This window comes from Anser cygnoides, chromosome 5 (assembly GCF_040182565.1).
Source record: "Anser cygnoides isolate HZ-2024a breed goose chromosome 5, Taihu_goose_T2T_genome, whole genome shotgun sequence".
NCBI classification, from domain to species: domain Eukaryota; kingdom Metazoa; phylum Chordata; class Aves; order Anseriformes; family Anatidae; genus Anser; species Anser cygnoides.
The window spans coordinates 32,592,216-32,619,466 of record NC_089877.1 but is presented as its reverse complement, the minus strand read 5'-3'; the positions used below and the strand labels follow the sequence as shown (position 1 = coordinate 32,619,466).

Here is a 27,251-nt window from a genome sequence, read left to right as displayed (position 1 = left end):
ATTTCCCCCTTCTTGCCATCAGTATAAAAATGCAAAAAATAACTGGATTTTGTGTTCAGCCATCTCCTTCTGACATAAAGTTTCATGAGCGTTTAAATAAACACTCAGTGTAATTTTCATGCACAATTTATGTACACGACAGACAAGTTTCATCTTCACAGTACTGTTGTAATATCACTCCACTCTGCCCAGCCTGATAGAATCTCTTTACCTTTCCTTCTGAGACCTAATTTCTTTCAGAAGGTCCTGATGTTCCCTCAGCAATTGCTCTGCAGAAGCCACATCCACACCCATTTCTTCACTGCTCAGTTTCTCCCTGATGCCTTCTCCCCACAGCAGAAGCCTGCGGCTCTCTTGCAGGAAGGACTGTTGATTTTGAGCCTGCTGCAGAACGTCCCGCTTCTTTTGGGTCTCCAACTTGAGCTTTGTCAAAAGCCTCTCCATGTTCTCCACCTGCTCCGTGATGGCCTTGCTCTCCGCAGGGTTGGTGTCTTTAATGCTGCAGCAAGAAATCAAATACATTCAATTGGATGAACGGCTTCAGGCATTTAAAGCTTGAGACAAGGCTCTTTAAAAGTAATAGATTTGAATATTTACATTTCTGTTAAAAAGAATGTCAGCTAAGGCACCAAATACTCTAAACTAGAAAGAAATATTGGTGTGAAAATGGTGTACTGAATAAAATGCAGCCTCTTGAAAGACTCTGGTAACATTCTTGTGGGTCAATTAACTCATTCCCATTGTGAATGTAAAGAAGACTCAAAGAAGTAAAAATCTTTAAATTCCTGTTTCAAATTCAAACCCTACTGCACAATTCTCTGTTATCTTTCTTCTTTCATCTTTGCTTCCCCTGATTACTGTCTTTCAGGACCTAAATGATAACAAATACAAAACGTGGAATTAACTCCCATTAGTAGAGACAATTTGACAGAGCCACAAACAATCCTGTGGTTTTTACAGATTCCTTCTACAACAGCAAAGCCTGGAAACAAACACTTCATCAATCACATAGGCATACTAAAGAAACATATACTATATTATAATACTATAGAAACAATATATATAAAATAATATAGAAATAATACTATAAAGAATTTCCAAGGGAAACTTCACAGGCTGCTCATTCTCTTCATAGCCATTATTTACAACGTGATCTTAGAAAATTAACAAAGAATACAGAAACAAAGAGCAGATTCCTTACGATTTTGCAACACTCCTCAAGTACTCAATTTTCCTCTCCATCACCAGGACCTCTCTCTCAACTGCAGACAGTTTGCGCTTGTTTGACTCCAGCCCAGCAGGTGAGTTCCCTGGTTCCAGATCCCTGAGCTGTACCATCTTGTTTTGTAGTAGTACTCCAATGCCCTGACAGTCCTGAAGAAAGGTCTTCACATCAGCCACTCCAATCAGTTCTGATCCCTTCTCCTCCTTCAGCGATTCCATGCGTTCCCACCTTGGAGAGAGAGAGAACCCGATTACCTGCATGTAGCCTCAGCCACTACCTCAGAACATGCCACCACCTAAAAAACAGATTCAGTGTGTAGCCTTTGTTACACAAAGTTTTAGCCAGAGTGAGATTTGTTTCTGAGTTGAATTCAGAAAACAAGAAGGGAAGCATATATCCTTTTTCTACTCATTGAAGTCTTATGTAACAGACTTCATCAGAACTTAAGTGGGCTGAGTATGTGAACAACAGTGCTCCCCAGCAACCTCAAGAGTTCATCACAGTGACATCTCAAACAAGGGAATCCTGTTCAGGTGACCAGAAATACTGAACATGATGCAAATAAACAGCACTGGTTAAAACTAGGACCTGGCTGTGCCTCACAGTTTCAGTTGGGTGGAATGTACAGGGACATGTATACAACAGGTACCAAAGATACTTGGTGAAGACAAACAGGATTTACTGTTCCTTTCAATATTTGCTAAGGGCACCCTCACCCCAACCAATTAACCAAATCAGTTGCTGCAGTACAATATAAATAGAACTATTTGAATTCACTGCTGTTACCTGAGGATGGATTCACATTGTCCTTTCCTTATGCTGCAGTTTAAATATCTGAGTGTCAGGGGCCTGAGGGAACCCACTAGTCCTGGATGTATGACATCGGGCTCAGGACCAGCCTAGAGCTAGTGCAGCCGAGGCCTTCCCTCTTCCTGCTAGTGACAGTGGGGACAGCTGGGACTCACACCTGACCCTGGCTACCGTCCTGGGCCTGCCCTGTTTGCCTTCCTGTGGGACTGACCCTGCCTGCCAAGGCCCCTCTCCCATCCCCATCCCCTTGGCTCCCAGCTCCCCATCCTATACAGAGCAGCCAGCCCTTGCTGTACGCTGTCAGCTCAGGCTGTTTCAGCCATAAGCTGTTGCTGTGGGACCTGGTCCATGGAGCAATGTGTCCCCCTGACACATCCCTGGGGGGACTCTGATCTGGCCTGGGACCCACATGCCCTGGCCGTGACCAGGGCAGTCCTGAGCAGGCTCCCCCAGCGAAGGCTTGTGCAAGGCACAGCGACAGCCATGCTGTGAGGGGAGGCCAGCATGCAGGCCCAAGTGCCTCTTCTTCCCCCATGGGGGTTCGGCTGCCAGGCTCAAGGGCCCTGTTCTGCTGGTGGTTGCCGGGACAGACTTGGCAGGGAAGGGAGAGGTGCCAGGGCTGACCCCAGCCCTTGGTTGCTGCTCTCCTCAGAGGCTGTGCTGCAGGGTTTGGCCCAAGCTACAGCCTGGCTGCATCACAGCCCTGCTCCAGCCCAGGCATGGCCCTGCTGACTGAGGCCCTCAGACTTCACCAAAGATGGATTTCCCGTCCTGACTGCAGCCTCTCCTGTCATCATTAGGGCTACAAGCTTCCCCTGTGCCTGATGGGCCCTGGCTGTGAGGCCCAGCTCCTCTTGGGAGCCCCAGACTGCTGGCCCCAGGAAGCAGCACCTTAACCTTTTGCTCCATTCCCATGCCGTTGGTGACAGCTGGAACCGAACTCAGCAAACTTCAGCTACATACGAAACCCACCCTCAGGCCAGTTCTGGGAGTTAAAAATCTATCAGGCTGGAAATCTCAGTGCAGTTTAGATCAGGCATAAAAAGGTCAGCTCTCCAATTGCCACCAGGTGACATTCTCCATTTTCCCAGTAGCACCTTTACCTGTTATTGATCTCTTCCAACCAAATCTGGATTTCAGCACATTTGCCAGGACTGCTCTTTCCATATTTAACAGCTAAATTTTCAATTTCTCCCAGTTGACCTTTCCCTGCAGCCAGTTCTGTTAAGAAACTCTAAAACAGAAAAGGTACAAAAAGAAGAACTTGAGGTTTGTTTTTTTTTCTTTTCAATTCTACGGACACAGTTCTCAATCATTTTTTGTAGGCACTCATCTTCTACTTTGACAGGTGACATCTCCACCTTGCTGTTCATTTACCTGCCTACTGACACAATACAGACCCGCACATGCAGTTCCCCTATAGACCTTCTGACTCCTCCTGGTGTGCACACTATGTCTATGCACCTATGTCCCACTCCATAGGGATGCAAGTGCACAATAGGATTTTTTCTTCACATGGCATTTTTCTTTAAGTGCCGTAACAGAAACCACAGAAAGAAACCTTTTACACGATGATATTTTTACCATGATATCATGTCCACAGGAGAAGTTAAACAGACATAATTGCATCAGCTTCAATAAGCTTGACCTAATTTATACCAAAGAAATATCTGATCTATGCACAACACTGTAAGTTGCAACAAAAGAAGGACTCTCAAAACTTCCCTTCCGATATCTATCCATTCTCCCAAGGTCAGTCTGATTTAAAAGGGGTCATCTGCAAGCAGAGAAAAGGGATACCTGATATTTCTGTTGCATGACTTCCACATTGTCTGCTTGAGGCTGAAGAGTCCGAAAAATGTTCTCTTTTTCTTTCATCCATGACTGAAATGCTTCGCAGGAGCTACAGAAGCGGTAATATCCGATCATCTCCTCCAGAGCCTTTTTCCTGTCCTGTAAAACAGATGAAAGATTAAGTGTTGCTGTAACAACTACTTTGTCTTTTGAAGGAAAAAGTTCCTTGCATTTAAATAAACTACAATACACAGGTGGTAGCTTGGTAGTTTTGATTTTTAGTGACAGATACTGCTGACAGAGAACAGAATGTGTTACCTTAAACTCACAATACTTCTTCCCAGAGCAAGTGATTTATAAAGTTTAAGAGAAGCAGTTAGTGTGCTCAGCCCTGGACAGGCAGCAAGGCCACTGTGCCTCTTGCTGCTGACTGAAGATTTACCGAAGATTTACCCCATACAACATGTTTTTGCTGGTTTGTTAGGCAGGACTGTAGCAGGTAGGAGTGAAAGTTAATAAATGGAGAATATGGAGAATGCATATTACATTTGTTTACATTTTCCAGCATTGATTTAGGACACTTCAGTGATAATCTCAACCCTGCAAGTTCCACCCTGAATAGCAGCTGCATTGTTCCTGACTGAGGCATAGTATTGGAACTGAAAAGCAGAAGCTGGCACAGCACCTAACCTCACTTTGCATTGCTTTGGACTTGGCTATTTTTGTGAATCACATAACATTAATGGGAATGCTGTACCTCAGCCATGCTCTGTAGATTTTCATAAAGTGAGTCTATTTCATCTTGGGTCTTCCAGATGTTCTCTGGAACAAAATGAACATCTGTACTGGAGCTTCCAGGAAATGCTGTTTCAGATGTAGCCCAGGTTCGGCTGAATGGTAGCTTAGTTGTCTTTTGATTCAAGTCACTTGGGGCTTCCGTCTTAACCATCTGTGAAGGAAAATTTAACAGAATCAAGTGGATGAATATTTATGATTTGGATAAAAAATTCACATAGAAGGAGAATTCGGACTTGCTAGTTCAGACCATAACATTCTGACCTTCTAAATAAAATATTTCCAGGATTTGTTTGAATCTGTTTCCTTTTTTATTTATTATTTGAAAGAATTAACCAAATAACCGAAAGACATTCAAATTTTATTTAAAGAAGTTTTATTTAGCTCAGTTTAAAATATTTTGACTAAAAATTCTCATTTTGTGCCCACATCAACAATGGGTTTTCTTAACTTTAAAAATTGCTAACAAAACAAAGAATCTGCATCCTAATGCTTTTTTTTTTTTTTTAATACTTTTTGAAGCTAGTTGAAATGAATACTATTATGAGAATAAAGGGTGAGATGGGATCTGTGAAGACCAGTGGAGGGAAATAATACAGATGAGCATATCTCTAGCATTTCACAGAACACTAATGAGGTAGGCTAAGACTGGTCAATGAACTTCGTCATCTAAAAATTTGCTTCAGTTCCAATTCAATATTTCTACCAAATTAAAAAAAATAATTCTCATATAATTTCCATAATATAAAATTATAAAAGTATCAGAGGCAAGGTAATTTTAAAACATAACCCATTCCATCCTGAAATGCAACAATTCAAACTTAACAAAACGTTTTATTCTCTTTGTTTAGAAAAGAAAATTCTGTTGAAATTGATGCCTTACTGAAAAAAATAGATAACATTCGAACAGTATTTTTCAATTGAAAAATATTGTGTGACATTTCTAGCCAGCTTTAATAATTATAAAACAAATGAACAAAATATGACATGACCACTCATCTACTTACAGCAGCTGGTGCTTGCTTTGCTGCGATACCAGCCTGCTCTTTCAGACGTCTCATCTCTGTGGAATAGGCTGTAATCTCCTTTTCCAGGCGCAAGTGACGATGCAGCAGGGCTTCAGCACTCGATTCATCTTTTCCATAGTCCTTGCTGGCCAGAAGGGGTTGCCTTTCTCGCAACCATGAATTTGCTTCATCAATGTCAGCAAAGTACTGAAGGGAACACAGAATTAGAAAGCACGTGGTTTCATCCTGAAGGTATCATAACCAACTCCTTTCTCTTTTGAAAATAATAAACAAGGCAGAAGTGACATTAGGTCTATAGCTATAGGGTTACCTCCAGGTGTTGTGACAGCTATAAATAAGGTGGCTCTAAAGCTTTAAGTCCTTGATGTTCTTCATTATTATACCGTACAGATAATTCAGAGAATCACAGTGAGTAAATAGATTCAAACATTGCCTTCTATAACTCTTTAAAGAAACCTAACTAAAGGTTTATGCTGTTTAATGGTAGTGTTGAAAGAAAGCTGGAATGTACGACATTGGTAGACACTTCATAATTCCAAAATATTTGTTTCTGAAGGCTCTAAAAATTAACCAGCAATGAACAATGAACTCAGCCTACAACAAAATCTTTTTTTCCCCCAGAAGTTGGCCAAACAACAAAATAAAAACCGTAGTAGTGAAGGGAAAAGAAAGAAGTAAAACACAATAATGATGTTAAATTTACTAGATAGAGGAGAGAATTTAGACTTTGTCAAGAACAGAGCTGTTAAGCTTTGTTCAAGCAACAGACTGAGGAAAAAATGCGGGAAAGGGACAATAATAATACCTGAAACTCTGTAATGTGATCTGTAAATGCTAATTTTATAAGAGCTACCTATCTGCAGATATGTGAATGTTTGTATATGTAAAAGGTCTGTGTAGATCAGAAAGGCACAGTAAGATGTTTCCCAGGCTTTGAAAAAAATCATGGTTGATCCAAGCCTTATGGCATGCATGTTCTGTTTAGATTTTCTGTGTGGGTTGATTTTTTTTCTCATTCTAGAAAAAATGTCACACAGCTACCCCCAGTCACAGTACTCCGCTAGGCACAAACCACTCAAATCCCCTGCCTAGCTGGCTTGCAGGAGAGACAAGACTGAACAGCTGGAGATCTCTTTCTCATGACTGAGTGACACCTGAAGACTTCCTTGCACTGTTGCCCTTTATGCAGTGACACGGGGCAGAACCAAACCACATCTGTGTCCCCCGTACCATACGCCACAGCAAAGACCTGCTTACCTGTTTGATGAGAGCTGCTGCCTGCAGGCGACTTTTGCGATTAGCCACCTCATCCTGGAGCTGCTGCCACAACTTTTGGAGGTTGTCTGTCTGTCTCAGGATGTCGTCCTCACGTGCAGGATTCTTCTGGCCCAGCTCCCAGCCTCTCCTCATCACATCTGCGCAAATGGCCCTGTGGGAGTTGCATTCCGCTTCGAGAGCCTAGCAGTGGGTTAGGAGACACGTGAGCTCAACTCATTCACTCACCACCAGCTAAGAACAAAAAAGGGCGTTCCTATTCTCAGCTACTATAATAAATACATTTGCAAGAGCCCTGCGTCTTATCTGTGCCTATGACTTTTCCCTGAACCCTAGGATGATTGATCCCTGTTCCCCACACACAAGTAACCGTCCTACTTTTTGCAAAGGCAAGTTTATTATACAGTCTTCTCTGAAGGAGATATTTGCTTGTGGTCCACCAATTCAGGTGTCTCATGCCTTTCAGAAGCAGCAAGTACATAAACAAATGCACACACACATTAAAACTACTAAAGAGGCTCCTGTTTCAGTTTTGTCACTCTAGTCCAACTTGAGTGACAAACAAGGTCTCTACACTCGTTTATAATGATTCTTTGCGAGAAAAAGGCAGTAGCTCATATAGCTAAACTTGCGACATTAGTCCACAGCAAGCTTTTAGGAAAAGTGGTTATTTCTACACAGTTTAAACAATGCTATCCATGGGGCTCCCACCCTAACTGCTGTTATTAGTGATCAGTTGTTTTTTTTTTTTTTTTTTTTTTTTTTTTTTACCATCTCTTTGTTTCCTCATATCTCTTCTGGCTAGGAAAAGTGATTGGGAAAAACAAAAAAATTTTTTTTTTTTTAAATTCCAAACACTGGTCATGACACTTGAGATAACAAGTGATTTGACAGTTTTCTTATAACTGCTGCACTGACTGAGGAACATAGATGTTCTAAAATTGTGCTATACACAAAGAAAAGACACTACCAGCGTGATAAGATACCTTGTGCTTCTGAATAGAAGCTGTAATCTGGCTGACATCTTTCCCTAATGTTGTTGTTCTTGCTAGCTTCCATTTCTCAGAGATCCATGATTCTTCCTCTTTGCAGTCACGGAAGAATTCAAATAGCTTCAAAGCCTCTTCTAGCTGAGATTTTCTGAAACAAAGAAACAAACAGTATATCTAAGTCAGAATTAGGATCCTAAGGAGAAAATGGTACAGAATAGCATAATCAAAGAGCTTCAGAACTTTGAAAACAGAAAATTCCAATGTCTCTAACTCCTTTTTGTCACAGCTTAATCTATTCATGCAAGAAAACATGGGAAACAAAGTAAAATTTCCCTCTACCTCTAGGAAATAAGGAGATAAGCATGCGATATTCAAACTACACATAAAGCAAGTCAAAAGAAATGCTGAGAATCAATCTATTCTTTATTTATAATAGCGAGTCATCTCTTTCAGTCAGCTGTAATAAAAAACACTTAAGTTGCTTGTGTTATGTCTTTATAAATGGAGAAATGAAAAAATTCAAATGTGAGGAAGCTGTGTCTTCTGATTAAGAGGGACTGATTGACTACCCTAATCAGGAAGAGGAGAGCCATAAGCAGAGTCCTACCGTGTTTTGCTCAGAACTATAAGGTTCTGATACAGCTGACGAAGCATCTGAACTTTTGCATAAAGCACTTCTGGTTTAACTGTGCTGTCCTTGCTGATTTCTGCTGTCCTTTGAGTGATGTGTGTCAGTCTGTCATCATAGGAAGAGATCTGCGAGTCAACCAAATTGTGCTTTTGCAGCAAATCTACTACTTCTAGAAGTTGCTTCCCACAGTCCTGGGAATTCACCAGTGCCTGCAAACAAAGCAAGAAACAAAAGGCATTGGCAGAGAATGCATCCAAGGGCTCAGTACAAAAAGAAATCAGTTCAAAGTTTCCTGTTAACTTTGATAGCTTCTAAATGTAAAAGAACAACGTCAGTTATGAAAAGCTGCCTAATTAGAGGAATCATACTTTTCTTTCAATTTCACAAGATAATGGCAAGAATCCAGAGTTTCTATCATCTAGTTTCTATCATCTACTTTAGCAATGGTCTCTTCAAATAAGTATCTGTTTTTACATCTAAATTATTTCTGTTGAGTAAGCACTTAAGGTCTCAGAAATCTTGTGCACAAGAATAGCCATTTCCTATACACCCATCCCTATGCAGATTGATGCACAATCTGTATTTGGGGAATTCTGCAATACCCCATTTAATGGGGTATTTTGAATGCAGGGCTTTTTTGTTTTAGAAACTTACTTGACTTTGCTATCTAAATAATGAAAATAGTAATTATTTCATTGTATTTTATTTGGGTCTGGTGAAGGAATTGCGTGCTTTAAATTCTGTTCTCTTCCTAATTGCATCAATTAGTCCAACGTAGGGTGTTATATTTCTTTACCAATCTTTCATTTCATATCCTCAGGCTAGCATGGTTCCAACAACATGATTATCAATAGATGTTCTTTGCTGACTAACACTAGGACAGACAGATTCATAACTTATGGATAGTTCTTATCTTTAATTTGAAATTCACAACTTTATATAACCTGTTGACTCCTTCAATTTAGGTATAATACATCCTTCAGTTCTAGGAATTTTTCTGTGTTTAAGTAAAACAAGGCAAGACCAAAGAATGTATATATGCTGTCTGCCGTTACAAAATCAATGTGAAAGCAGTTATTTCCTATGCTAAAGAGAAGACTTTGGGCTCTGACGCCCTAGTAACACTTGGAAATTCTTGCTAACAGCAACCACTGTGCATTTGCAGTAGAATTTTTCTCTCTTAGAAGTTTAGATACCTAAAACCCAGACATATGCCTGAGCTATGGAATTACCTGAGATGGAAACAGAAGGCTGTTTTTTTCCCCACTTTTGCCTTCAGACTTCTAAATTTAGGTGAGAGATGTACTGTCTTTATTTTACTACATAATTTGAACCTGTAGTGCACACCTAGCAATACCGTATCTGGCTTTATGATTAGAGAGAGTCCCTGTAACAAAGACTGTTTTTTCTCATGTAGGTACCAGCAATGACGACATTCACAGTTAGGCACCCATGTAAAAACGGTGTATTTGTTCTATAAATGACTGACTTATTTTATGTTGGTACCAGAAAGTGAGTACTGTAGTCCACAGCAGCCCCTGGAATACGGGGGCTTGTTCAGGGACACACACACGTAACAGGGTCAGCTGTGTGCTGTTGGAGAGGGATCAGTACCTGCAGCTCCTTCAGCTCTTCTGTAATAGCATCGATGTCCCTCAGAAGGCCCAGAATCTCCTGCATTGTATTCAGAGAGTGTTGTCGTTTTTGCAGCTGATCCAGAAGATCCTGCCATTGCTTTGAAATGCTGCTTTGCCTATAAGGGAAGGAGAGAAATGACTGACCAGCTTGGATCAAACATTTTGGGCAGCATGGGAAAAAAATCCCAGTGCTTGCAGCTTTAGAAGAGCTAAATGAACACACAAAGGTGTTGCTACTAGTGGAGGAGGATGGGCCACAATCGCAAAATAGGTCAAAGCAACTTTGTTATCTAATTAGTGTGGCCATGAGGAGAAATTTTGTCTAGCATATCAATTGTCATTGACTTTTTAAATTTAGAAATTGATGTTTATGGATTCTCACACCTGACATCCCATACTGCTTTTATCTGATACAATGGAGAGGGAGGCATGGAACAAAAAAAAAAGTACTTTTTAAATGGCTACCTAAAGTAAAAAAATAATCTAAACCATGTCATAGGTCACAAACTGCTCTCATAAAGAGTTCGGTTTACTCTTGTATAACTGGGAGGGGAGGGGAGGGGAGGAGAAACCATTTATCTTATCTGCTGAAACTGTTCACAGGTAGAAGTTCCTGCCAGTTCTACCCATGGGGAGCAGAGCTATGATCCATAGCTACAATTCATCTTTTTCCTTCACACCACAAAAATTCAACTAATTTCAACCTTCGCCATTACATGGTCTTATGACCATCACTCACTTCTTCACGATCTGATCTTTGCTGTGATAGTTCTCCTGGCTGATGACCCTGGCCATTTCGGCCAAAGCTGTGAAGCGTTCCTTCCTGGGGAGTACATCTGCCACAATGGCTTCCAGCTTCTTACTGGCAGCTTCCATCCTGTCTGCACTCTCCGGCCAGAAGTCCTGCTTCCCAATCACTTTCCTCATGTCTTCCAAGTAGGACTCACGTAGGGCTGCTTTCTTCAGGAACCTCTGGGCTAACTGTTCTAGCTTCTCTAGCCTCAGCATCTCCTTCTGCAGTGCTTTTCCGCGGCTGTGCTCTGCCTTTTCCAGGATAATCCAGTGCTTTTCCACATCCTGCAGTGTCCTCCCCTCTGGGGGCAGGTATGGTCGTTGGTTGTTGGCTCTCTGCTTGGTCCTGATGTTGAAGAGATGAGCTTCAATCATGCCCTTCTCTTGATATTTGGGGGGTTTCTCCACAGTGCGGAAGGTCTTGAAGTTGGACATGAGCAGCCACATTTCCTGAAGAGAGTTGGGGAAACGACGGTCATCCAGCTCAATCACCTTCTGTTTAATCCATTTCAGGAGGTCAGAGACCATCTGCTCATACAGAAGCTTCAAGTCATCTATTTCCTTCAGGAGGAACACGATCTGTAATGGGAATATAAAGTTACAAGACACATAAGAAGCAGAATAAAACAAGATGGGTAAACAGAATGCAGCATCTTCTTAAACTAAGCTTAGGAACCAAATACTGCAATATGTGTCAGGAAGGTAACATTTAACAAGCAGATTGCCACAGTCGTTGCATTTTTATAACAATCATAGAATGGTTTGGGTTGGAAGGGACCTTAAAGATAATCTACTTCCCATCCCCTGCCATGGGCAGGGATGCCTTCCACTGGGAATAGGTATATCACCAAGGTGGTAATAGCTGTCATACCCGAGGGCAGGTGAAATCCTAGAATGACCTTCCAATTTATCCAATGACACAGATAAATAAATATTCTTTAACATCTCATTTCAGTTTTTATTTGAGAAAAGGATAATTTTGGAATTAAGAACATGCGCATGGAGACTGTCAGCAGTTCCTACGTGTGCTGACCAGAAAGCAAGAATCCCAAACTGAAGGTTCAGATTTTTTGTTTCACAATGGAACAAAATTAAGATCTTTTATAAAATTCTCTTTCATAAAAATAAACGATCTTATTCTATCTGTTAATATGCAATCACCTCCTCTTCGGCTCAACCACCTTGTGTGGGGAAGACCATCTGACAAGATCTTGGTTCTCTCACATGTCAACAAGCAGCCTGTGGTCAAACAGGTCCTTCTCAATCTCTTCTGTTGGAGCTATTTCACTTTATATAAATTATCAGAGAAACAGAATTCATCATAGCCGCACAGGGGTTGGTAAAAATGTTAACTCTGATTCAATAGTAATTTTTCAAGTTCATGACATTTCTCTCTTTCATCTGTGGTCTGGTTTGCATTTATCTCAACTTCAGGTAAATGCTATCCATGTAGCAAACATGAAATCCATAGTGAAATAAAAAGTGTTAGGAATAATTCATCCTTTCTTTCCATTTTATATATTTTTCCATCTTTGTATTTTTACTTTATATTTTTTTCCCTCACTCTAACTCAGTAGCCTCTCTGCAGACATCAGGGTTAATGCTGAACAATGTCATCTGCTTCTGTCGTCTGCCTGAGCCTGCCTGCCCCAAGCAGGCAGATTAGTAAGAGAGATGGCGCTGAGCAAAGACCCACGCCTTGCAACTGGTAATCTGCTTTTCCCTAGCAGAAAATGCACTTGGCAATGAATAAACATCACAGTGCTGGAAAAGGAGTAAAACAGCACCAACCTTGAGCGAAGGAAAAGTAGCCCATGGTGTCAGGGCTCCATTCTGTATTTTCTGCCATCGTACCCAGTTCTTGCTGAAAGATCCCAGTAAGTGCATGGTCACCTCATGTGGGTGGGAGAAAGCAGATTCACCTCCCCAGGGTGATTCTCACTGCCATCCTGGTCACCCACTTAGTCTCAGCTCAAAGGCTTCCTTGACACATTCAGGCTTCCCTCCCCAATCCTATTAGTAAATTCAGAGCTGCCTATTTGAGGGGACTAAGGACATGAGGAGATTAACATCTGCTTTGCTATGCTTCTCTATGCTTGTGTATGTAAGAAATGCAGGAAGACAGGAGAACAATATTAGAGACAGTGTAAAAATACTGAAAGAGACAGAGAAAAAGTATATAAGCGGAAAGAGAGAAAAGAATGAATATACAAAGTGAAAAAAAAATGGAGCACAACAAAAACTAAAAAACAACAGAGTAAAAAACATTATTGCTGTGTTTCCCCTTAATACAGAGACATAGTCTGTTAATTCTAGCCAAAAAGCAGAGTTTCAGGTGGAGTCCAGTCTAATCCCACTCTCCTCACTTACACCCAATCTTTGTTTAATAAAATTCGAAGTCTGGCTCTCATCTGAAACTTCTCTAGAGAACATCACTGTTACTGATACACATTTCAGGATCATCTTATTCTTGTTCCACACTGCTTAGCTGAGCAAGCTCTGCTTCACAAAAGGTTTCTGCCTTGTCACCACCAGGGATGTCCCAGTTTTGTGCCTCCCATTGAGCAAGATATTCCCCCTTAACTGTACAGGCAGTTAGTTACGTCCAGTTATACGTGTAGGCCCCAATCTGAGTGTACAGGTTTTCTGTGGGCTGTTTTGTATATTTGAAAAAAAAAAAAAAACACAAAAAAAACAAACAATAAACAAACAAACAAACAAACAAAAGAATGAATTATTCTGAAGGTAGAAAAGAAATTCTCTCCTAGGGAACTGATCTTCAATGAACAATCACAATATTTTGGCCAAGATCTACTCAAACTTCCTTCAGTTTTCCATTAGCAGGATGCAAGTAGTTTTAATGTGACTCATAGTCTTATGTAAGACTAAATGTACAACGAAACTGATTAAAATATATATACGTATTTTAGCTGTGGTTTGCTTTTTTTTTTTCTAGATTTCTCCCTTCTTTTGCGCGTGCTCATTTTTCACCTCTTTCTTTGCACTTTGGACCTGACCAAGGAGTTAGGAAGAAAGAATGAAGATTTTCATAGGAAACAGAAGTTCAAAGTAGTCTCACAGAATAAGGAATCATCTTTCCTATTAAATTAGAAAATTCTTGACTGTCTCTGCTTTTGCCTAGCTGTAATTCTCCCAAGATTAATGAGATCTATATGGCTTCAAGTGCATTAGAGGCACAATAGCTCTCAAACAAACTGTGAGGTCAAAAATGGATCGATTTCCAGTGAGGTAATTTCAATTCCTTTAGAAATCAGAGCCTACAGACGCTTCTCATGATTCAAGTGACAATACAAGGTCTTTGAAATGGCTATGCAATTTGATTCAGTTCAAATTATCCTGAAGCTGAGCTTGCAGTAAAAAACATTTCCAACACAAATACAACTCTATGTATGAAACTTTTAATTTCTGAAGATAGGAATGCACTTACTTTGGCAAGTCGCTTTTGGATTGTCTGGCCTTGTTTCATTCTGGAGAAGTAGTGGTAATAGAGTGACACATAAGTCATGATGGATCTCTCATCTGGATAAGGTACTGCCACGTCCTCAGCATCAAGCAGTTTGCTGATCCCTAGCACTTTCTCAGCAACATTGAAGGCATTGTTCAGGTTTTTGATGGGTTGGTCCTGCCGCAGCGAGCTATACTGGATAAGATCAGGCCTGGGGAAGGAGAAGAACAGAGAGAAAAGAGAAGATAGATTTCTGTTTGCTTTAAGTTCTTTCAGACAATAAGCCATAAACTGTTTATTAGACTAAGGAATGTGATTGATAGAAATGCTGAAATTAATCTGTCTGACCCTACGTTTTATTAAAGAGAATCATATCTCATCTACACAGCAGGAAGGAAATTCTCCTTTATGAAACTGAAATACCACTCCCAGCAAATCTCTGACCTTCACTTATTTCTCATTTTCACTGATGGGTGAAAAACAACGCCCATTAGACTAGCAATTCTGAACAGGGAGATGACTCCCAGCTGGGTAAGTTTCATGGTCACAACACGGTATTCTGCTAGAAGATGCAGCAGAACTGTTAGTGAAAAGCGGTTTTAAACTAAAATAAAAAAAAAAAGAGATTTAGATTAGATATTAGGAAGAAATTCTTTACTATGAGGGTGGTGAGGCACTGGAACAGGTTGTCCAGAGAAGCTGTGGATGCCCCATTCCTGGAAGTGTTTAAGGCCAGGTTGGATGGGGCCTTGGGCAACCTGGTCTAGTGGGAGGTGTGGCAGGGTGGTTGCCACATGGCAGGGTGGTTGGAATTAGACAATCTTTAAAGTCCCTTCCAATCCAGACTATTCTACGATTCTATGAACTGTTCAAGTTTGTCCCAGGTGGTTTTTCTTTCCTGCTTGGGTTGTTTTCTTCACACCTTTTACAAGGACCAGAGAATGAAGAAAGAGACCGAGAAGCTTGCTTTGTTACAATTAAATCAGAAGGTATAAATGCTCACAGAAGTTATACAATAAAAACAGTCTCTAAAATAATAACTTTTGAAAATGAGCAACGTGAGTGGGCAACATTATTCAGATGTGTGGTATTCCCTTAGAAATTCCATTTTACTTTCATCAAAATAAGCAGCCAATCAGGAGCTTTTGTTCCTTCCTTCCTTCCTCCCTCCCTCAGAGGCAGTGTATTTGTTTAAAAAAAAGAGTTTTCAGTGAGTAAGGGCAAGGAGAGAATTTTACAGTTTCTTGACAAATACATATAATACAGACAGTTGTCCCTTCAGACAACTTGTGCCAGAACAAGAAACAGCAAAGAACAAATCGTCTTGAACTCGGATTTTACCTGTGGGCATGAATGAGTGCATTGAAGGCCAATCCATCACTCCAGCTTTTAGAGAAGTCCTTCACATTTACATTGGGATAGCTGGCAGTTTTATGCTGACACCAGATTAGTAAGGCTTCATTGGCAAATAGGTGATCAGCTCTGCCTCCAAATTCTTCCTGTGAAGACATCAGGGAAAAGAAAATCAGTTTGAACAATATATGGAAGTGGCATCAGTGGTTTTACTCTTACATTTCCAACAAAGGTCACTTTGTATTATTTCTGTCCTACTTGGAAATCCCCTCTAACAGTCATGACTTCCAGACTGTAACTGCCATGAGGGCAGAATGATTTAAAATGAAAGTAGGAGTTTTCTATCAAAGTAAAAGTTAATTGAATGAACTCCTAAATAATAATGTGAAATGAAGGTGTTAAGTTTTATTTTTTTATTCTTCCGTAAGGTTTGTAAAAGTCAAATAAAAAGCAAGACAGAGTTTATTTTCTCTCTTAGCTTTGATCTGGAATTCAGAAAAAAATAATGTATTCAGATCTATTAGAAATCATTAACTTTGATTTCACAATGACTTCATAGAATTTTATCTCTCATGTACTTAAGAGTACATGTTAAATATCTACTTTTTCTTAAAAAGAAAAAAAAAGAATAATTTTCTTGAGATAAAGAGAAAAGGACCAGCCCGTAGGTCATATCTAAAGGTAACTGTCATCAGATAAATTCTTTCTGGAGTCAAAGCCAGTGAAAGGTTTTCAGAAGTGAGTGATGAACATGAATATCCCATATATCTCCAAGTCAGTGTTTTCTGCCTCTTTGAGAAACTGTGAAATAGATTCAATTCTTTTTACAAATTGCTGGCAAGTAACTGGGTAATATTATAAGATCTGCATGATCAAAATAAATGGGAAACATCACCAAAACAGTCCTTTCTGGCCTGAAGCTCTACAAAATTTCCGCGTTACCCTAACCAGGCAAAAAGATGAAGACCTTGTTTTACCTTATCAAGTCTGATAGATGAAATCTGAAATCGAAGTATAATGATCCAGATGAGTCCCAGGATTAAGGTTCTGTCACCATCTACAATATTCTCAGGACCGATTACTTTCACTTGTACCTGATAATAAACCAATATCTGTTCAGCATTAAACTAAACACAACTGGAATATGTAAAACTACCAAAATGACTTGCTGAAGCTGTTCAAATCAGAGCTCTGAATTCCCAATTTTTACACCAGGTAGCTTTGTGTTTAATGATGTTTGCTCTGCCCCAACATCTGGGAAAACATAACATGTACTTTAAAAAGTAAATAATGAAATATTTTAAGTTGGCTGAGAAGAAAAATGCTGCTGAGAAATATTTTAAATTCATTCAGAAATTGTGGACAGGTAACCAAGAATTACCCAAGCTTAAGAGAACATTTATCTGAGTTCAGTCATGCAGGGACTGTTTCGAGAAGCTGCCCAAATATGAGACCAGTCACTGTCTTTGCTAGAGGAACAAAAAATGTTCATAGGTTGCCTTGTTCCACTCTTTATAGCCCACAACTCTCCTTCACTTACCAGGGAAATAAGGTTTGGATTTTCGGAATAAAACAGCTTCTATTTCTAAAACTCCAATAAATAATAATAATAGAAGAAGAGTGATATAATTATATGAGTAAAACAAATAGTTTCACTGGCACAGTAAACTTCTCCTTGTCCCATATGGCTTTGTGTTTCCTATGACTTTTTCTCCCAGCAGCTCTGGTCTCCGTCTTAGAGTCACATATTCTTATTTACCAGTCCCTTTTTTTTTTTCTTATAGCTTTCCTCTATTCAATATTAAAACTGGTCAACATTCTTTTCATGTGGCTAATACTTCCAACAGAAAATGTGAGTCTGAGAAAAATAGATATTTTCTATTGTGAAAATGAATATTTGTATGTATTTTTCCCAGTTTTCTTATGAGAAATGTAACATCAGCATTTCAAAATGTAATACATTTCCATTTAGAAGTGACTTGTTTTGGAGGAACTCTAGATATTTCTCAGTCACGTTATTCATACAACTAAAAATCTGATGACATTTTTTTCTTTTAATAAAACCTGGCCTGTATTCAAAGAACATTCTGTATTAGAGAAGAAGATAAATATGAACATTAGACTAATTAGTAACATATGTAAACTTTTGTCATCTGTAATATCAATATCAGTATTAACGTACCTTAGATTTCAGAAATGTAATGGCTTTGCTGTTGTTCTCTAGAAAATGTACTCTCATCTTTCCCCGGTTTGGTCTGGGCAAAGATTCTCCAGAAAGCAACTCAAGGAGTTGCATGAGATAGATGCCATCCTTGAGGTCTGTGTAAATATTTTCTATCTCAACATTTACCTGCAAAGACCAGTCACACAATATCAACTCTGGCTGCACATTTGGCCCACAGAATCTCAACTTTTAATACTAAACAAACAACATCTTGTTGCTGTTTCACTGAGTCTGCTGTGTGTCACTGCATATATGTGAAGGATAGATAAGTGATGACTCTTAATTCACAAAACAATGGATTTGCATAAGGACTGACATTATTTCTGAAAGGAGGCGGAAGTAAAAAAAACAACAAAACAAACCAAAACCAACAAACCAAACCAAAACACAATTGAGCAAATAAGAAAAAAAAAAATTGAAAATTATTAAAAAGTTCATCATTTTCAAAATCAAACATTTTGAAGTGTTGACATTTTTTGTTTCAATTGAAATGAATACTTTCAGCTTTTTATTCTGAGCAATGCATTTCATTTCAAATTTGAGTTAATAATCTCCAAATTAAGTGAAGCAGAATAGAGGAAATGAGAAGATATAACAGGTTTGCTTCATTCCACAACTAATTTTACAATCCACAATCTTAACGATCTGTTAATACCTGCTTAAATCTGCACCACCAACTCAAGTCTCTATATTTAGCATCTCACACTTGGCACAATTACTAAGCAAAACAATAAGATCTTGTATAAAAATGTATTTCATTGCTGCCATTAGTAAGGTCACCCAATGCTTAGGTGATACAACATGACATCACATGTACTCTGATCTAACAAGAGCTTGCCTTGGGCGTTTCCTTTTGGCTTCATGCCACTAGCCATCAAGAAGTGACATTAAAACCATACCACACACCCAGCAATAACTTACTGTGATTCTGAAATCACGGTAAATAATCTCTTCATCTCCCAAAAAAAGAGAGAGAGAGAAAATATTTCTGAAGTTTAGTAATTTATTTATTTATTTATTTATTTTTAATTCAGAGCATAGTTAGATGTAAGGAAAATAAGAGATGAGTAACATAGAGATGTATATCACTCCTGGCCAATTACTAATCAGTTTAACAGACTTTTTTTTTTTTTTTTTCCAGAAATCACTGCGAGCATAAAAGCAACTTAGAGAGACTTCAAGTCTATACTTTGTGCGGAACAAGAACTGACAACTTTCTCTGACTATCTCCGTAAATAACTCCCTGTTTAGCTGCCATCTTTACTTCTTTTTCTATATTAAATAATCTTAAAATTCTGCCTGCGGTATATTACCATAACAAAAGTTAAAGCTGTTATATTCTGCGGCACTTCTATTCATGAAGAATAGTTCCATTTTAATTTATTTGTCTTCCTATATCTGCTTTATGCCTCACTCAGCAACAGTTGGAATAGCTTTGTTGCATGTCTCCACATAAACATAAATCACAGACTGCTTAACAAATTCAGTCCAGTAGTATCCTTAACACTAGACTTGAAGTAGTCAACAGTGCAACTGAGAATACTGCAGTGTCCTGTAGTATGATCCTATCAAGTTAAAGTGTGTGTTGACAAGGTTACTACATTGCTGAGAAGACCTTGATAAGCTCTCAGTCTCTGCACCACTTCTTACCGTATATGGTTTGCAAAGCTCTCACAGGATTTTCTTTGCATGCTTTCATGATACACAGTCAAGTAGTGTGCAGGAAGTTATGACTGACATTTTAATCTTTGAACTTGAATGCATTTTTAAAATGACTAAGTATATACATTGATTTTTAGCTATATAGAAATAATTTCCTACATCATAAAAGCTTAATTTTCTGCAGGTAGCAAAACAAGAATGTGTTTTGCAGTTCCTCTCTCAGAATAATAAAAAAATAATTTAGAAGTTTGTTGTGCTCTGAGGCTGCCTTTGCACAAATCAGCAAATTAAAACGTTACACTGAAAAAAATGCATCTAATAATACTGAAACATTGTACAATAGTCATGAGCTAGAATGGCAAAAAGAAGCCTGGTCCTGCTTGGTGTCTCCAATGTCCATTTTCATTAATATCAACAATGGACTCTAGAAAAGTGTATTGTTCTTGGATGATATGATTCCATACTGTGACATAGCTATATTATTTGTGCCTGAAATTAGTTAATCTGCAGCAAGTCTGGTGACCTTTGGAATATGTTGGACTACCTCACACACACACAAGTCAACTATATGCTACCTCTGATGCTTTCTGGAAGTCTGTGATGTACTGAAAGCACAGATCTGTAATTGCACAATCCTATTTCTGAAGCTGCTAGACCTAAGGCAACTTTTTCAGAACTGAGCAGCAGCTCAGGCTGGACTGACCTCTATCCAGAAGTCTTGAGCAGAGCAGAAACTCCTTAAAATTTGCTCAGTCAATTAAAAATAGGGTATTGTTTAGGGAAATCCTAACATTTGTAGATACTTAACTTTTCAGAAGAACAAGAACAAATAAAGATCTTCCTCTGGGAAGATCAGCCAGATAAACTGGGTGTCACAAAAGTGACAGGATTCATAGAATCATAGAATGGCTCAGGTTGGAAGGGACCTTAAAAATCATCTTGTTACAACCCCCCTGCCATACGTAGGGATGCCACCCACTAGATCAGGTTAGCCAAGGCCCCATCCAACCTGGTCTTGAAAACCTCCAGGGATGGGGCATTCACAACTTCTCTTGTCAACATGTTCCAGTGCCTCACCATCCTTACAGTGAAGAATTTCTTCCTAATGTCTAATCTAAATCTATCCTCTTTTAGTTTAAGACCATTATGGGTCTTAATAGGTCATTATAAGGTTATCAGTATACAGTCTACAAAAGTAAACTCCAATTTCAGGGAAGACAGGTAGCGTGGACAACGGAGATAGATGTGAGGTAGAAGATACAGGCTGAAGCACTCTGGTTAGTCAAAGCCTTTCTTGCTTGCATACATGTGTAATGGTGACACTTAGGAAGGATTTGCAAAAATAACAGAAAACTACAGTGGGTGAAATAATTAAAAACAAGCAAACACACACACACACAAACAGGAAAAAAGCACAGAGGCATAGTAGCTACTTACGTTATTCCTGAAGAAGACATTGTTCATCCAGTTGGTGAAGGTTTTCTTTTGCATGAACATACGCTGCTCCTGCAGCTTCTTGATGTGATCCTTTTCATATTCACTATCCATGGTGGCCTAGGAAGTCAGAAACTCCAGTGAGGTGGTCAGTACTGAAGAGATCTGCCTGGCCAGCTACAAAAAACAATAATGTGCCCAACACATATATAGGGAACCCAGCCCTGACAGGTACAAGATTCAATACCACACCCAGTATAATACCTTAATTTCCTCTTGCTTGTACTTTGCACTTTATTTTCACTCAACTTTATTTTTACTTACTAGGGTTCTCCCTTTTAGAATGCATCTCTGCTTTCTGGATGAAAATGAGATGTGTTTACACAGCTTTACCTTTTTTCTTTCAGTCTCTCCCCAGCCACTTGATCCCATAAGAAGAACCATGATCTGAAAGTCATCAGTACCTTCCGGGAGTGTGCAGAAAGCACATGACTGAGAACTGATCTTAGACCCGGTTAGAAAAGAGGGATCTGCAAATCACCTAAAGCACTGCTTGAAAGCATGTTACGCTCTTGGAGGACTGGTTGGCATGCTGTTGGCTTTCAGATCACAGTATTCTAGAAGAAATCAAGTAGTTGTTCAGAAAGGAAATAGAACCAACTTGTTTTTTTCCTCTTACAAGTTCAATTTTTGCATATCTTTCACTGAAAGGATAGTGACACAGTTCTGTAATCACACTGACAAGGCCCTGGGTCAGGAGTCAGGGATTGTTATTGCTCTTCCCCAGGCTGTCACAGACTTGTCTGCCACATCCATATCACTGAAAAAAATCAGGCTTATTATTCACCACAGCACCCAAGCTGAATATTCAGGAAGATTAGAAAGTGGAGGAGTTTTCTCCTTTAGAGTCTGTAATGCAGTAAACTAGATTTCACCTTAACTGAACAACTCTGTCAGAGTTGTTTTGTTTACGGGGTGAATCTGTAACAGTGGCAACCTCACTGTTACGAAGGCAAGAGAATCATTGAAAAAAATCAGTCAAAGACCCATAGCTACAGACATCTTCAGTGACCAAATGTCACTAATCTCCTTGGACTAATGGCATAATTATAATATTACCTGGATATCAATCTAGCTGCAAAACCAAGAAACCTGCTGTAATGGTGGAAGAGGAGAGAGGTGTCTTCTGCTGTCACCCCACTGCAAAGAGAGAAGGGAATGAAAAATTAAAACCTGTGACAAACTGCGGAGAGTGACCTGCTTCCCAGATGTTCTGTATATGCTTTGCAGAGGCCCAGTTCTGAGCTGCTCTGTGTCCTTTTAATTCATAAAATATAAAATACTGAAAAAACATCATTTGCCCTACTGTAAGTAGACCTCAACAGGGAAATAACAGCACCACAGCAAATGGGAAAGCTGCTTGCATGATAGTTTTCCATGCTCAAATAAATGTGACAAAATTAGCCATTTTACAAGATGGAAAGGTGTGGGAAGTGCAGACACAATTACTTTTTCTTTCCTTTTCTTTCATTTTCTTTCCTTTTCTTTCCTCTCTCCTCTCCTCTCTTAACCCTCATTGCTTGACTTCTCAGAACAGGGACTGCACTGAAGCCTGACAGTTCAGCAGCAACACCATATGACCATAGAGGAAAGCCTTATGAAAGGAAGAACTTTGCAAAAAGTTTGAAATGGAACTATAAAGAAGATCCTCACAATACTTTCTGATCCTTTGGGCTAGTTCCGCAGAGCCCACCTTCTCCAATGGGAGAGCACATATGCAAAGAATTGCCTTTCCCTGTCCGCAGGGTGATATTAACCCACCCCCACATAATAAACCTACATAATAATGCCATTTCTGAATTTCCCAAATGGTTCTCAAAGTCTTTATGAGCTCCTTTTTTTAAAAAGGATTGTTACCCAGGCTTTGCAGTTACCCTGGACAATGACTGAACAGATTTCATTTAGGTGGAAAGGAAACTTACTTTTTGAGCTACTGACCTACAAGATAGTTCACCTGTTTTATTAAATTCTGTTATAAATGCTCCCAACATCGGCAAATGTTTACATGAAAACAGATCTATAAGAGAATATCTGTATTTGCCAGATATAAAGGCAGTGCTAAAAACTAAATCTAACTGTAATGATACATTATAAGAAAAAAAGATCAAAGAACATAAAAAAAAAATCTGGACTTACTGAGGTTTGGAGGAACTCCTTTCTCACATTCAGCAGCTGGTCATTCTAGAGAATGACTTTCAGTTCTAGATCCACTTGTACTCTTACATTCAGCTTAATGTTGTCATGCAAAGCGACCTTTGCATTCAGGAACGGAGACCAAGTATTTATGATCTCCTTACGAACCTTTCACCTGATCTGAAGGAAATAACCTGTTAGAACCCAATGAGTAAAGCTTGTCACAGGCTTTAAATTATTTTTGAGCACAAGAATCAGATATGAACAGAACCAAAATTGCTATAACATAGTGAAAATAGTCATCCACCATGCTGATGCTTTGGTAAAGACCATCTATTCTATCACAGTTTCATTGAAAGCTCTGATCACAAGTTGCTTTTCGAAATGAATTCTTGCCTGGGAAATTGAACCTGACAACGGAGTCTGAAAATGAAAGCACAGATGAAGGTACAAAGAACAGAGCAATTCCCAAGTGGTTTATTTGGGCTAAAGCAAACAAGAAGGTGAAATTGTGAAGAGTTATGAATTTGCCAGTCACCCCTTTGAGGAAGTTCATGTGCACAGTTACCTGTTGCTGGCAGGGCAAACTGGGAGCAAGCTAGCTGCACAAAGGCATGCTTGTAAAGTTTCCTATTGATGGACTTTACCACAAGCAACAACAGGGAAAATGATTCCAGTAAATGAGTCCTTGCTGTCACTGACAAGGTTGCACAAGCACAGGACACATTAACCTGACATTATTGCTGGGAACTGAAGGGTTGCTGTTGGGGATCACAGCTAGAAAATGGGCAGGCACCTGAAATCAGAAGTTGTAAGCGAAGATGTCCAGCTGAGATGAGGTACGGGAATATCAGCCTTTTCCCTTCTGGCAAGTGTAATTTTGTTAGCATCCAAAGCAAGGGCAGGAAACACGTAAGAATTAACGAACAGGCCCCCCCAAAACTCAGTACAGATAAAATTTGATCAACAAAAGCTCTATCTTCATACATAGCCTAGAGAAATGGTGTACACAGTGTCACTTAAATCAGCTAAAAATAAAAATGGAATGCATATATTATAGGTATCATTCAAAATATTCCTTACAAATTTCTCGACTTCTCTTTACCAGCCAGTTAATACAATGTCACTCTTATTAACCATTGAATGGGAATAGGATCACAGGAGAAAGAGGATATAAAGTTAACAGCTGTTTCCATCTCTTCTGTAAGCTCATTGCCTGGTTATAATTCTGCTTTTCTCTTTTCCGTCTTGCTTTTAGTTATACCTATGTTCTTGTAAATGTTAGGCTACTAGCTTAAGCTTGGTAGAGGCTGGCCATGTTCTCTGTGATGAGAAAATGCCTGGTCCTTGCTCTTGTCAAACAGAGTGCAGAGAACCCATAGGTGAATGTTTAGATGCAAACGTTTCTCGCCGTTGCAAGTTAATTATTACCTAATGATTAAACGTGTGAAACACTGGCTTTGCTATTTATGACAAGACAATCAAAGATCTGTTATAAAATTTCACTAACTCCTGACTATCTCCATTCTCTCCCTCTCCCTCCCTCTCTCTCCACACACAGTTCAGAGTTAAAATGGTGGATATTTATATAACAATGATAAATAAAGCCTTTTCCTCAGTTATTTATATCCTAACAAGGTAAGAGAAAGGGTACAAAGATATTTGCGTGCAGTTCCTGGAGGGACAGACGAAGAGGGACAGGCCAAGGGCTGCTCAGTGCAGGCCACGTTTGAGGTGGTGGTGTGGGAGCACTCACTGTTGGAACATGTGGCATTTTCTTCATTACTCAAACAGGCTCGTTCCTAAAAGGAAACAAACAAAAAATCAACCCTTCAGACTAATTATGAGCCTCTCTTGCTGCCTTTGCAGCGGAGCGGAGCCTTGCTACTGAACTCAGGAAGAGGACAGGGGCCCAAAGAGCCTCCTCTGCCTTGCCCTATTTTCAATCTGTTTTCCATGTTGGCAGAAGCATTTCCTTGTTTCTTAAAAGGAAGGACCCTGATGTGGGATTCCCTTCTGGAAAGCAGCAGCCACATAAGACGTTAGTTTTTTTCAGCACCCTTTGTTATCTGTCCATGATCTTGTTCTGCTTAAGACAGAAGAGGAGACCATGAAGATCAAACAGACCTCACACCGAAGCTGCATGGCTTGCAGCCCCAAGGCTCCTCAGTCCGCAGCCCTACCCCACTGCTCTTCCACTCCTGGCACCACTGTCTAAAACACAGAGGAATGAGAAACTTCCTTTTGACCTACCTGAAAGATCATTCGCTTTTTGAAATATAGTCTTCCTCCATGCCCCACAAGCCATCTGTCAATCCTCAGTCCCTCTCCAAGACAGGGACAAATGTTTAAACCCCCCACTGCAAAAGTGACTGTCACAGGGTTGCACACATGGAGTTCACTGCTTCCACTCCCACCCCTGACCCAAGGCTGTTTGCTATGAGGACAGACATATGGACAGCAGAGCCCCAAGCCTGCAGATGCCTCCTGAGCTCTGTTTCCCAGGTGGCAGCTTTGGCTTCCCAGCACCATTGTCCTTGTCCACTGGGATGAAGGATTCTGCTGGGGTCTGGGCTGCAGGGAAATACATTGGCATAGGTGAATGGAGATACCTTTGTGTGCTCATGTGTCCCTACATAAGGTCATTCACAGCTGAGTCCTGTGACCAAATAAGCCTGTCAGTGTACCAGGCTCTCAGCTGTCACTGGGCAAAGCCACTTTGAATTTAAAAGCCATATGGCCATACTTGTGCCACAGAGGACTTGAGCTTGTTCACTTGGCTGAGATGAAAGGTATGGCTCAGCCCGTCACCCTCCATCAGGTATGCTTTGAGTACACACGTCCCTGAGGGTATGTAAAAAATCCCATTTGAGATCCACTGAGGAGAAGGTTCCCTAAATCTCAAAGAAAATAAATACAAACATGTGGAGGACCATGACAGCTTGGCCCTCTGCCCCCCCCCCCCCCCCCCCCCCCCAGCGTCCCAAGCAATGTTGCTTCCACATGTAAAAATCTCCACTCAACAAACATCTGGGCCTTGACTGTGGAGCAGGAAGGGAGCCCTCAGGCCAGCCTAGCAGACCACAGTGTGGTAAGTGCAAGCAGGAGCCAGCAACCCGCTGCCCCCAGGCAGCCTTCCCCTCACCAAGGCACATGTGGAAACAGGGATGGTTTCTTACCACTGCCCCCACACAGTTGCATTGTCTCTTCTAAAGACAAATACACAATACACTGTTTTCATATATTCCATCTCTTTCTGAAGAACCACCAGAAGCATGTATTTGCAGCATAGGTGGAAACAGAAGCACAGTCCCCACCCTCCTCATGTCTACCATGAGAGCCTTGCCTGCTGCCTGGCATGACTTGAACACGCGGCCACCCAAGCAGCTTGGAGATGGCCCAGCAATGCTCCAGCCCGCAGCTGAAATTCAGCCATGTCGAGGCAGTGTAGACACTAGTGGTATGCACTGTGAACCCAGAGTATTTCCTGACTACGTCTTGAATTACCACAAAGAGCTACTTTTTGGACACCAAGAACACTAGAGGAAGCAATTATTGCACGAAGCTGCTCGCTCATTTGCGATATCAAGGCTGAGGAAAAGATATAGAGTTAGTCAAAAGCAGTATAGGAGAGGCGTGAGTCCATACAGCTTCTCTGTTTTTACAGGCCTCTCAGCTGAACTTATAGGCCTCTCGACTGAACCTAAATATCCAAATATTTCTCCCAGCTCCTCTCTCCACGGGGCACCAGCTCACCGGTGCCTGGAGTGCCCCCCTGCCGTCCCCACCTACCTGCCTTCCTGTGTTGCTGCCACCGGCTGCCCCGCGTGGCGCCCACCTGCGGGCAGGGCCCCCGCGGATGGAGCCCCAGCTCCTCCGAAAGCTGAGCTCCGCCTGCAAGGATCTAAACTGACATCCCGGGATGCAGGCTTATTATAAG

At 40.4% G+C, this 27,251-nt stretch overlaps 1 protein-coding gene across 2 annotated transcripts in view; it reads right to left on the bottom strand.

Annotated features, from left to right (window-relative positions):
- SPTBN5 (spectrin beta, non-erythrocytic 5) overlaps positions 1–27,251 on the bottom strand; it is a 102,563-nt gene extending 75,312 nt beyond the window's left edge. The window contains exons 1-20 of one of the 2 annotated variants that reach the window (XM_048064958.2): positions 27,104–27,251; positions 25,068–25,113; positions 23,315–23,491; positions 22,238–22,318; positions 21,122–21,238; positions 17,981–18,148; positions 16,776–16,892; positions 15,787–15,944; positions 14,428–14,656; positions 10,927–11,558; positions 10,165–10,303; positions 8,527–8,759; positions 7,914–8,067; positions 6,910–7,110; positions 5,632–5,838; positions 4,587–4,778; positions 3,836–3,988; positions 3,139–3,269; positions 1,202–1,453; positions 212–499 (exon numbers count right to left, since the gene is read on the bottom strand). In XM_048064958.2, coding sequence (XP_047920915.1) covers positions 212–499; positions 1,202–1,453; positions 3,139–3,269; positions 3,836–3,988; positions 4,587–4,778; positions 5,632–5,838; positions 6,910–7,110; positions 7,914–8,067; positions 8,527–8,759; positions 10,165–10,303; positions 10,927–11,558; positions 14,428–14,656; positions 15,787–15,944; positions 16,776–16,892; positions 17,981–18,148; positions 21,122–21,232 — 3,365 coding nt within the window. In that variant the 5' untranslated portion in view covers positions 21,233–21,238; positions 22,238–22,318; positions 23,315–23,491; positions 25,068–25,113; positions 27,104–27,251. Of the gene's footprint in view, positions 1–211; positions 500–1,201; positions 1,454–3,138; positions 3,270–3,835; positions 3,989–4,586; positions 4,779–5,631; positions 5,839–6,909; positions 7,111–7,913; positions 8,068–8,526; positions 8,760–10,164; positions 10,304–10,926; positions 11,559–14,427; positions 14,657–15,786; positions 15,945–16,775; positions 16,893–17,980; positions 18,149–21,121; positions 21,239–22,237; positions 22,319–23,314; positions 23,492–24,107; positions 24,181–25,067; positions 25,114–27,103 lie in introns of those variants that run through there. The other variant, XM_048064957.2, reaches the window with a different exon arrangement.